Source organism: Cynara cardunculus (genome assembly GCF_001531365.2).
Source record: "Cynara cardunculus var. scolymus isolate 2C chromosome LG 11, CcrdV1, whole genome shotgun sequence".
Classification (NCBI taxonomy): domain Eukaryota; kingdom Viridiplantae; phylum Streptophyta; class Magnoliopsida; order Asterales; family Asteraceae; genus Cynara; species Cynara cardunculus.
Genome location: NC_037538.1, coordinates 2,504,219 through 2,516,929, shown reverse-complemented (window position 1 = coordinate 2,516,929; position 12,711 = coordinate 2,504,219). Strand labels below are relative to the sequence as shown.

At 31.2% G+C, this 12,711-nt stretch overlaps 2 protein-coding genes across 2 annotated transcripts; both read right to left on the bottom strand.

Annotated features, from left to right (window-relative positions):
- Positions 1-2,186: 2,186 nt before the first annotated feature.
- On the bottom strand, positions 2,187-5,066 carry LOC112520942 (receptor-like protein EIX2). Its single transcript, XM_025129568.1, has one exon. The coding sequence runs from the start codon at positions 5,064-5,066 to the stop codon at positions 2,187-2,189; it is 2,880 nt and encodes a 959-aa protein (XP_024985336.1).
- Positions 5,067-9,545: 4,479 nt separating this feature from the next.
- On the bottom strand, positions 9,546-12,363 carry LOC112520941 (receptor-like protein EIX2). Its single transcript, XM_025129566.1, has one exon. The coding sequence runs from the start codon at positions 12,361-12,363 to the stop codon at positions 9,754-9,756; it is 2,610 nt and encodes an 869-aa protein (XP_024985334.1). The 3' UTR covers positions 9,546-9,753.
- Positions 12,364-12,711: the final 348 nt, after the last annotated feature.

Below are 12,711 nucleotides of genomic sequence, written 5' to 3'. Positions count from 1 at the left end.
TATATTTTTGATTTTTTATATTTAAAATAAGATGTTTATCTTRTATTTGATTATGTTTATCTGCAATTAATTACACGAATTCAGATATGGAGCTTTAATAAGTTGTAATTACGCACAATCTACTTGTAATCTAAAATTTTATGTAATATGCATTAATAAACAATACTTTACGCATAAAAAATAGTTTTAAGAGTTTTTGTCAAATGCTTTATAATATAGTATAGATTATTATTTTTTATAATTTAATTTAAGTCTAATAATGAAATAATTTATTTTTGGTTTAATAATATAACATTTTATAAAGATAATAATTAAGTATTATGTTAGAACCTAATGATTATCCTAATTATATTTTAGATTTTTTATATTTAAAATAAGATGTTTATCATATATTTGATTGTGTTTATCTGCAGTTAGTCACATAAATTCAGATATGGAGCTTTAATAAGTTGTACCTACACATAATTTACTTGTAAACTTGAGTTTTAAGTAATATGCATTAATAAATAGTACTTTATGCATAAAAAGTTATTTTTAAGAGTTTTTGTCAAATGATTTATAATATAGAATATATATTTTTTATATATAATTTAATTTAAGTAATAATAAAACAATTTATTTTTGGTTTAATATTATAAATTTTATAAAAATTATAATTAAGTATTCTGTTAAAATTTAATGATTATACTAATTATATTTTAGATTTTTTATATAAAATAAGATGTTTATCATGTATTTGATTGTGTTTATCTGCAGTTAGTTATACGAATTCAGATATGGGATGAAATCGGATAAGGATGAAATCGTTTAGGGATGAACGAGTTTAAGAGTTTTAAGAGTTTTTAAAAGTTTTAGTCAAATGTTTTATAATATAGTATAGATAAGCTTTACGATAATCATATATTATTTATTAATTAACCAAACAATAAACTTCACGATAATCAAACCCATTAAATTAAATGTTACCATGAATGGACGTATATACTTTTTAGGATTGATTTTTTAATCTTTTGGTTAAACATAAAAACTTTACAACAGCAGAACTCCTGAAACTAAACAAAAACTCGTCTACATAATCTTTAAGAATACGTTTGGTATACAAACCGGAGGAGACGAGACAGAAAAAAGTATTTCCATTTTAGTATGTAACCAGACTAAAAATCAGATAAATAACATGAGATAAAAACTAATTTTGATGGGACAAAACTTCTGATTTTTAGTAAATTGTAAAATTACAATATTACCCTCTATTAATGATCATGGCCTCTATTCTAATCTGTTGGCCAACTTCCTTCATCGCCTCCATAACTTCGACCTCAATTTCTCTGGGTACGGTTTCCATGGTTTTCGATTTTGATTTCTGAAGGTACGATCTCCATTCATCTATTTCGACTTCAATGGTTTTCGATTTCTAAGCTTCTTCAAATTCGATTCCATGGTTCTCGATTTCCATTCCTGGTTCTCGATTCCATGACTCCGATTTGTTCTAGTGAAGTCAATGGTTACTGTTTTGCATCTGTTTCTTTCTGATTTTATTTTGTAATTTCATGCTCCATTTTGAGTTCCATGGCTACTGTTTTGCATCTGTTTCTTTCATGAATATATGACTCTGAATTTTGACTATTGTTTGTTTTATGAATTTAGTAGTGATGGATCGAATCACTTGGTTAACTTGTGAATTTTGACTATTGCAATTTTCTGTGATTTGCTTAATAATTTGGTGCATTGTTAGCTGATGGTAATAGGACAATCGAGGAGCAAGTTGTTATATATATAAACATATTAGCACACCACACTAAGAATACAACTATCCAAATTAGGTTCTATAGGTAAAGGGAAATACTAAGGGGCCGTTTACCAAACACTTACTCAGTAAGTGCTCACGGGTAAAATTTAACACTATTGTTTACTTACAAGGTAAGATTTTAGTCCACCAAAAGGACAATGTATGCAACAATTTACCCGGTAAGCGCTTACCATGGTAAGAGTCGTCGCCATATTTCACACACAACAATGAAATGGCCACCCATGGTGTTGGTGGCAATTTTATTCATAATTGGGACATGAAATCCCCTACCAAATACATGTGCTATCATCTTTATCACCAAAATCAGAACAACGATAATCAGATGAAAACAACGTTAATGCATGACACAAATAACAGAAATAAAACGAAACATAGACCACTATGTGTATGCACCCCTTTGCAATTTCCGAATGAATATGGCCACCTTTACGTAAACCCAATCTTTCAAGAAATCAACAAAGTGAAAAAAAGCATGTCTTCCATGACGGTTGAGAAGTAAAGCGCCACATGCTACCCAAAATCCGGTAATAAAACCGGTTCCCCCACCAATAAGAAACCATGTCCAAAGCTCGTCTATGCCTTCTCCACCACCCTCACTTTCACTCTGGGGTGGTGCTTCTGATTCTTCATCTCCCTTACACTTTTTCGTAATGGGAAGTCCACATAGTCCTGCATTTCCGGTGTAGCTCGAAGGTTTAAAGGACTGGAGTTGGGTGCTAGATGGAATTCTCCCTGACAAGTTATTGTATGACACGTCTAGGTAATTCAATAAAGACATCCCACTCATGCTTGATGGTATCACTCCTGAAAAATTGTTTCTAGATAAATCCAATGTTAAAAGCTTTTTCATCTCACCAATTTTTCGTGGAATCTCTCCAAGTAAAGCATTCTTTGACAAGTCCAATACAACCAATTCATGAAGTTCAGTTATTTCATCTGGGATTTGTCCTGTTAAGTTGTTGCTTGACAAATCAATGCTCATTAAAAATCTCAGAGTACTCGTGAGTTCATGTTCATTTCCTTGCCATTCGGTTATCGCATAGTCAACATAAGTACCAACCATAGTAATATCACCTTCTTCGTTGTAAAGCTTCCCATAAACGTGCATGTTATTTTTTGGCAAGAACCTTCTTCTATGGACCATGGAATTCAAGTTATTTACACATGATGGGATAGATCCATTGAGGTTGTTGATTGACAAGTCTAGGATTTGAAGGTTGACGAGATGACATAGCTGTAAAGGAATGGGTCCAAAGAAGTTGTTTGATCTTAGGCTAAAAGCATACAACAATGTCAAGTCTTCCCCAACCCACACAGGCACATGACCAAAAAACTTGTTGGCCCCTAGATTCAAAAACTCCAACTTCGTGCAATTTTTCAAAGCCAAAGGCAATTCTCCTAAGAAGTTATTGTTGTATAAGTGCAACACCTCGAGTTGAACCAAATATCCTATAGAAGCAGGAATCCTTCCAGAAAAACTGTTTTGTCCTAGATTGAGAACTTTCAGTTGTTTGAAATGCCACAAACAGTCAGGAAGTTGCCCAGTTAAGGAGTTATGGGAGAGGTCAAGAAATGATAAGAACCCATCAACAATTTGGCATAAGAAGGAGATTCCACCATAGAATTTGTTCTTGGAAAGATTCAACGATAGCAAAGTGGGAGGAACATTCGGTATTGGCCCATAGAAGCTGTTAGAACTCAAGTCTATTGTTGAAAAGTCGTCAAAATTTGATAATAGATCTGGTACTTCCCCACTAATGTTGTTAGAAGAGAGATTCAAATATGTCAATTGTGAAGGCCATATCTCCCAAAATTCGACAGGAATTGTGTCTGAAATTCTAGCGTTGGCGATATTAAGATGGGTGATATTTTTGTATGTTTGAATCTGTTTGGGAAAAAGAGGCCCTACCTTGCAAGCACTCAAATCAAGATACTTGAGATATGAAAGGTTATGAGCTTTGGAAGGAATCACTTCGAGTAAGTTGCTTGAAAGATCTATCTTCCGAAGCTTTGACTGTTCAGTGTTTTCAAATGTAACACCTCCCCTAAGAGAATTAGAAGAAACATCTAGAGTTTGAAGATCAGGTAGTTCCCACACTTTTTCACTCATAGTCCCATTTAACTGATTATGAGATATAGTCAAAGTTTGTAGAGATGAAAACTTTATGATCTCATTGGATAATGACCCTGTAAGTTGGTTATCTGAAACATCCAACTCTTGCAATGTAACCGATGTGCATCCAGACAAATTGTTTAGAACATCAGAAARGTTGACARCTACAGAGTTTCCATAGAGAGATAAAGATGYCAAACTACAGAGATTTCCAAGATATTYGGGTATCCCATCTAACAGGTTGTTAGAGAGATCAAGATTGAGAAGTTTATTCCCCGCTAATGGGAACAACCAATGATACATGGATGAGTTGAGATTGTTACTCTCGAGTCGAAGAGATCCAATAGATGAAGAAGAAGAATTCACAAATGAAGAATATGGATACATGACCTCAGAGAGGTCACAATCAAATAAACTCAAATATGATAGTCTTGGGAGACTTAGAATGGCATCTACCCAGTGATTTGCTTTGGCTAGGGATATCATATCCATTTGAAGGTATTGCAAATGAGACAGATTAGACAACCAATCTAGATTTTCAACGGTACTTCCTTCAGAGGTTCCAAGTAAAAGGTTTTGCAAGTTCGTGAGGTTTCCAAATTCTAAAGGAATGGACCCATGAAGGAAGGTGTCGGAAAGGTCGAGGTACCTTAACTGGGTCAAGGAACCTATGGACTTGGGAATGGTTCCATTAAAATAGTTGTAATGAAGGTCAAGGTATGTTAACCGAGTCATGGAACCAATGAAGTCGGGAATGATTCCATTGAAAAAATTGGAGGAAAGGTCAAGATGGTTCAAGTAGGTTAAGTTGAGCAACGAAAGGCTAATCTCACCTCCAAGAGGACCTTCACCAAAATCACCGGTCAGATCAAGCTTTGTTACATGAGTTGTTTGTTTGTTGCACGTGACTCCACTCCATTTACAACAATCGTCGTCTTCAACCCTCCATGTAAGGAGTCGGCCATCGGGGTCTTGAAGGTGAGCTTTGAAATCAAGCAGAGCTTGTCTCTCCTTGTTGATAGCACCATTAGCATCTGCTGTTGCCAATTGGTGGCCAAGAGCAGTGACAGTTTCAGTGTGCAGACATAGCAAAAGAAGTGAGAAAATTACAAAAACAAAATTGATGGTGTGAATGGATGTCTTCATGGTTGATCAAAAATGATGGTGCATCAACATGAACCATGAAGATTTATATATATAGTGCTTGATAAGTGTTTAGATAAATAATTTAAATAATGATTAATCACGTATTGATATATTTGTGTTTGATATATAATTTAATAAAAACATTTGAGGAGGTGGTCGCAAGTTCAAATTCAAGGAGGAATAAAAATCCCCTTGTGGCTACGGAGATTCAAATATGGTGATTTCGGGCTATCTGTAAAGCAGGTGGTCGTCTTGAGATTAGTCGGCTCACATAACTGATTGGATTTCCAGGTTAATAAAAAAAACATTTGAGTATTATCAAATTTTGAAAATGCCTAAGAGGTCAAACAAGAAACATATATTAATGATACAGATAAACATGATATGGAAATATTTAAAATTTTAAATAAATTATGTCTAGTTTATAAAGTTTTATAACTTGATATAATTATGATTTAGACTTTTAAACGAACAAATTTATTATATTATATAAAATTAAATAAATCTGTTTATTTATCGATCATATTAATCTATACTATATTATAAACATTTGATAAAAACTTTTAAAATCATTTTTTATACATGAAGTACTGTAAATTGATGCACATTACTTAAAATTCAATATTACAAGTAAATTATGCATAAGTACAATTTATTAAAGCTCCATATTTGAATTCGTATGACTAACTGCGGATAAACATAATCAAATGGATGATAAACATCTCATTTTAAAATATAAACAATCTAATATATAATTAGGATAATTATCGAGTTCTAACAAAATAATTAATTGTTATCTTTATAAGAAAATTATATTATTAAACCAAATATAAATTACTTCGTTAATTATAATATAAAAAATTTGAATTACAAAATTACACAAAAATGAGGAATTTTAAATAGTTAATTTGATACTAATATTGATATATTTTTATCAAATTTTTATGATATCTTTAAATTTATATTTTATGAAAATTAAAAACGCTTTTTCAAAATCATATAAGACCATATTATAACATCGACTGAGATAAATAATAAAATAAAATATTAAAATCAAGATGTATCTTGTTATATTGCACGAATAATCTTGTTTCTAGTAATAAATTTGACCAAAAGACTCTTAGGATTTAAAATGATGCTATTGATAGCCATGACTTAAAAAAACCCACCCAAATTACCACGAAATTTGACTTGATTGATATTTTTCCCCTTTTTATGTCGACTCAGTTTTCTATATTAAATTGTCGTGTAATTCATGAAGAATACGAATTCCATATAAACTATATGTTATATTTTTTTTAAAATTTTGGAGATTTTTCTATTTATTTTATATCTTATTTTTTCTCTTTATTTTAAAGGAAAGTATAACATAGCGAAAAGGTGGACCTAATTTTTTTTTTTCAAGTTGTGGATAATTTGATTATAAGAAACAAAGATAAAGATATTTTTCACAAAATCATCATTGGTCAATTTGTTAGTTCTTTGTTTTTCATATCTGAGGTCTTTTGTTCGAGTCTTTTATTGCGATTTTTTTCTTCAGAAACATAGTAAATTTGAAATTAAAAAACTAAAAGCTAAGAAAAATAAACAAACGAGATTCAAACCCAGATCTAGGATGGGAGAAAAGTCATGCGACCAACTTTACTAAGAGAAACTTATGTCACTATTATAGTTTCATAATATATATGGTCATACTGAACAAAATGATCCGGTGACATATTTCACGACCCTATAATTTTTCACACTATAACGAAGGAACGAACGGTGACTCGTGTCACTGTATCCAATAGAGTGGGTCCGTCCCTGACTACTAGAACAAACTTTTTATAAATCTTTAAAATTTCTAAAATAACATTCTCTTACAAATAATAACAGATGCATTGATTCAAAGGAATTTCAACCTTGACGGAATTTTTTGAAACAAAACAAAACATAATTTCCATGAAATTTAAAGAAGAAATTACATTAAAAGTGGTTAGAAATGGGAAGACTCCCAAGTCTTGGTCAATTTGTATGTATTAGATGGTTTTTTCAAACTTCAACGATTTTAAAAATTCGATATCATAAAAATAAGTCGTGGAATATTATGACCTAAGAAAATAACAAAAAATAAAGAATTAAGGAATGATGTTTTATACGTTAACGAATAACGACACATAATAAAATTTAATTCTTGATGTCGATACAACTTTAAAACATGATATACAAATTAATACGTTTTTTATTTCACGATTTTTGTTAATGTTATACCTGACAAAATTCTATATAGCCCATAAAATACAAGGAAAAGACCTCTACTATACCCACCACATTTATATTTACGCGATAAGACGATATATCGTATAACTTTGCTAGAATTGTACATGTAACACGTTCAAGAAAATAATTACCCAATAATTAAGATACAACTTTGCTAGAATTATATATATGTATGTATGTAAATGCAACATGATGCAATAACTTAAGACATAAGTTGCAATTTGAATACTAAAAAGGTAATTGAATAATGTAATCAAATATATATCTTGATTTTAATGTTTTGTTTTTATTTATTTTTGTCTCGGTCAATGTTATAATATGGTTTTATGTGGTTTTGAGAACGCGATAATGTTTTTATTTCTGAATAAAATATAAATATATATATATATATATATAATATATATATATATAATATATATATATATATATATATATATATAGATATCATAAAAAATTGAAAATAAAATATTGATATTAGTACCAAACTAACTATTTAAAATTTCTCATTTTTGTGTATTTCTTTAATTCATTTTTTTAATTTTGGTTTAATAATATAGTTTTTTTATAAAGATAACTAAGTATTCTGTTACAACTCAATGATTATTCTAATTATAATTTAAATGTTTTATATTTAAAATAAGATGTTATCATTTATTTGATTTGTAGTTAGTTACACGAATTCAAACATGAAACTTTAATAAGTTGTATTTATGCGCAATTTACTTGTAATCTTAGATTTTAAGTAATATGGATCAATAAATTGTATTCATGCATAAAAATGGTTTTTTAAGAGTTTTTGTCAAACGTTTTATACTATAGTACTAGAACTATACTCGCGCAATGCAACGAGATACATCTCAATTTTAATGTTTTGTTTTATAATACGGTTTTGTATATAGTTTTGGGAAAATGATAATTTTTTTTATATTTGAATAAAATATAAATTTGAAGACCCATAATTTTTTTTATCGACATTAGTATCAAATTAACAATTTAAAAGTTCTATTTTTTATATTATCTTTTTAATATAATTTAATTTAGATTTAATAACGAAGTAGTTTATTTTAGATCTAATAATAGTTTTTTTCTATAAAAATAATTTTTAGTTTAATTTTTTTATTATAATTTATTTTAAGTTTAATAAAGAAATAATTTATTATAGGTTTAATAATATAATTTTTTTATAAATATTATACTTAAGTATTCTGTTATAACTTATTGATTATCCTAATTATATTTTAGATTATTTACATTTAAAATGAGATGTTTATATGTATTTGGTTATGTTTATCAGTTAGTTATATGAATTCAACATATAGCTTTAAAAAGTTGTGTCCATGCACCATTTACATATAATCTTGAAATTTAAGTAATATGCATCATTAAATAATACTTGATGCATTAAAAATGTTTTCAAGAGTTTTACTTAAACAGTTTATAATATAGTATAGATAATTTTTAGTTCAATCTTTTTAATGTAATTTAATTTAGGTTTAATAACGAAATAATTTATTTTAAGTTTAATAATATAATTTATTTTATATATAAAAATAATAATTATGTATCAGAACTTAATGATTATCCTAAATAGATTTTAGATTCTTTATTTTCAAGATGAAATGTTAATTTATTTTGTATTTGATTATATTTATCAGTTAGTTATACGAATTCAAAAGCTTTAAAAAGTTGTGTCCACGTATCATTTACTTGTAATCTTGAATTTTAAGTAATATGCATCATCAAACAGTATTTGATGTATTAAAAATGGTTTTTTTTAGGAGTTTTACCCAAATACTTTATAATATAATAGAATGATACCCACGTAATGCAGCGTTTACATCTCGATTTTAATGTTTCGTTTTATTTTTTATTTCTGTCGATATAATACGGTTTTATGTGCTTTTGAGAAAACGACAATGTTTTTATTTTTTGAATAAAATATAAATTTGAAAAATTATATCAATAAAATAAATTTTTATAAAGATAATAATTAAGTATTCTATTAGAACTCAATGATTATCCTAATTATATTTTAGACTTTTCACATTTAAAATAAGATATTTATCCTATATTTAATTATGTTTATCTACAATTAATTACAAAAATTCAAATATAAAACTTTAATAAATAATACATACATATTTAAAATAGGTTATCTTGAAATGTTCATCTTCAAGATAACCTATTTTACACATAACAAAGAAATGGCCACCCATGGTGTTAGATGACAATTTTAATGATAATTGGGACTTAAAAATCCCTACCAAGTACAACAAGTACTACATATATTTCGCTACTTAAGTAGATAACAACAACGTTAATGCATGTAACAAGAAGTCGAAAACAATAAGGAAATATAAACCACATTATACATACATACATACATATGCAATTATTGAATGAACGCTGCCACCACCTTAACTTAATTTCAGGGACAATTTTTTGTAAGGGGAGGTCCACATAGTCCTGCATTTCCAGCATAGCTCGAAGGTTCGAAGGACTGGAGTTGAGTGCTCGATGGAATTCTTCCAGACAACTTATTATATGACACGTCTAGGTAACTTAATAAGGTCAGCTGAGACATGCTTGACGGTATCCTTCCTGAAAAATTGTTTCTAGATAAATCCAAAGTTAAAAGTTCTTTCATCTCACCGATTTTTCGTGGAATCTCTCCAAGCAATGCGTTTCTTGACAAGTTCAATGCACGTACTTCATGAAGATCCGTCAACTCATTTGGGACTTGTCCTGTTAATTTGTTGCTTGACAAATCAATGCTCGTTATCAATCCCATATCGCGGGTGAATTCACGTTCATTTCCTTGCCATTTGATCATCGAATCGTCGATATAAGAACCAACAACTGTATCGCCACCTCTTTCTTTGTAAGCCTTCCCAGTAGCATGCGAGTCCTGTGTTGGCACGAACCTTCCATGAACCATGGCATCCAATTTATTCACACAAGATGGGATGGTTCCGTTGAGGTTGTTCATTGACAAGTCTAGGATTTGAAGGTTCACGAGATGACATACTTGTAAAGGAATGGTTCCGAAGAAGTTGTTTGATCTTAGGATAAGAACATACAACCCTGTTAAGTTCTGCCCAACCCAAACAGGCACGTTGCCGAAAAACTTGTTCGCCCCCAAATTCAACAACTTCAACTCGGTGCAATTCTTCAAAGACAAAGGCAATTCTCCTGAGAAGTTATTACTGTATAAATTCAACACCTCAAGTCGATAAGCATATCCTATAGCAGCAGGAAGCCTTCCAGAAAGATTGTTGTGTCCTAGATTAAGAACTTGCAGCTCTTTGAAATGCCACAAACAGTCAGGAAGTTGTCCGGTGAAAGAGTTGTGTGAGAGGTCAAGAAACGATAGGAACCCGTCAACGATTTGGCATATAAAGGAGATTCCACCATTGAATTTGTTTTTGGAAAGATTTAACGATACCAAAGTGGAGGGAAGATCGGGTACTGGCCCAGAGAAGTTGTTGGAACTCAAGTCTATTATCGGATAGAGGTTAAAATTCGACGACAAATCTGGTATTTTCCCGCTGATGTTGTTGGAAGAGAGATCCAAATACGACAATCGTGAAGGCCACGTCTTCCAAAACTGCACCGGAACCGTGTCTGAAATTCTAGTATTGGCGATATCAAGATAGGTAAGATTTTTGTGTTTATGAATCCATTTGGGGAAGAGAGGCCCAAGCTTGCAATCGCTCAAATCAAGATACTCCACATAGGAAAGGTTTAACATATGATCTTTCGAAGGAATCACTTCAAATGAGTTGTTCGAAAGATCTATATGCAATTGCTTCGACTTTCCAATGTTTTCAGACATAACAACTCCTCCAAGAGAATTGGAAGAAACATCCAGATATGTAAGATTGGCTAGTTCCCACACCTTTTCACTCATAATCCCATTTAAGTGATTATTGGATAGGTACAACTGTTGTAGGGATGCAAACCTTTGGATCTCATCAGACAATGACCCTGTAAACTGGTTATATGAAGCTTCCAACTTCAGCAATGACACAGATGTGCACCCGAATAAGTTGTTTAGGAAATCATCGAATTTTCCAACTCCAGAATTGCGCGAGAGGGTTAAAACTTTCAAACCACACAGATTTCCGAAATATCTGGGTATCCCATCCAACATGTTGTAAGAGAGATCAAGAGAGATGAGGCTTTTGCTAGCCAATGGGAACAACCAACGATACATGGATGAGTTGAGATTGTTACCAGCAAGATGAAGAAACTCAATAGATGAAGAAGAATTGACAAATGAAGAATAAGGATGCATGACCTCTGAGAGATCACATCCCTCTAAACTCAAATACGACATGTTTCGGAGACTTAGAATGACATCTACCCAGTGATTTGCTTTGGCAAGGGAAACCCCATCCATATCAAGGTATTGCAAATGAGAGAGTGTAGACAGCCAATCTAGGTTTCCAACCCTAAAACTTACAAAGGGTCCTCCAAGTGCAAGTTCTATCAAGTTTGTGAGGTTTCCAAATTCTGAAGGAATGGTTCCTGTAAGGAAGTTGCCGGAAAGGAAGAGGTACCTTAATTCGGTCATGAAACCAATGGATTTGGGAATGGTTCCATTCAAAGCATTGAAGGAAAGGTCAAGATACCTTAATTTAGTCATGGAACCAATGGAACTGGGAATGGTTCCATGAAAAGAATTGAAGGAAAGATCAAGAAGATTCAAGTAGGTCAAGTTAACCAATGAAGGGCTGATCTCACCTCGAAGGCCATCAAGACCAAAACTTGGAAGAAAAGCTTCACCAAAGTTATAGGTTAAATAAGAGGGCAGGTAAAGCTCTGTGACATGACCTGTTTGATTGTTGCATGCGACTCCACTCCATTTGCAACAATCATCTTGAGGTCTCCATGTAAGGAGTTGGCCAAGGGGGTCTTGAAGGCGAGCTTTGAAATCTAGAAGAGCTTGTTTCTCCTTGTGGAAGCACTTGTGAATGGAACCATTACCATCTACTGCTGGTGCCAGTTGGTGGCCAACAGAAGTTGCAGGTATCATGTGAAGGCATAGCAAGAGAAGACAGAAAATAAGAAAAATGAAATTGATGATGGGAAGGGATGTTTTCATGGTTGATCAAAATTCAGTAATCGTTTTTGTATTGATGAAAGATGCATGCATGATCATGAAGTGATGAAGGTTTATATATATATATAGAGAGAGAGAGAGTAGTGGTTGCTAATTAAGTTTGAGGAGGAAGACTTGATGAAGTAATAAATAGCCCAAGTTGGACGTCTGCATGTCTTGATCAAAATTATATTTATGATTACAAGGCGAAGTATCATTTTAGAAAAAGAGTTGGCGTAAAAAAAATCTAAATTCTTGATATTTTTAATCTCATGTTTATTA

Bases quoted from the DNA above. Each gene is read 5' to 3' on its own strand.
- LOC112520941 (XM_025129566.1), bottom strand. From the start codon at position 12,363: ATGATACCTGCAACTTCTGTTGGCCACCAACTGGCACCAGCAGTAGAT.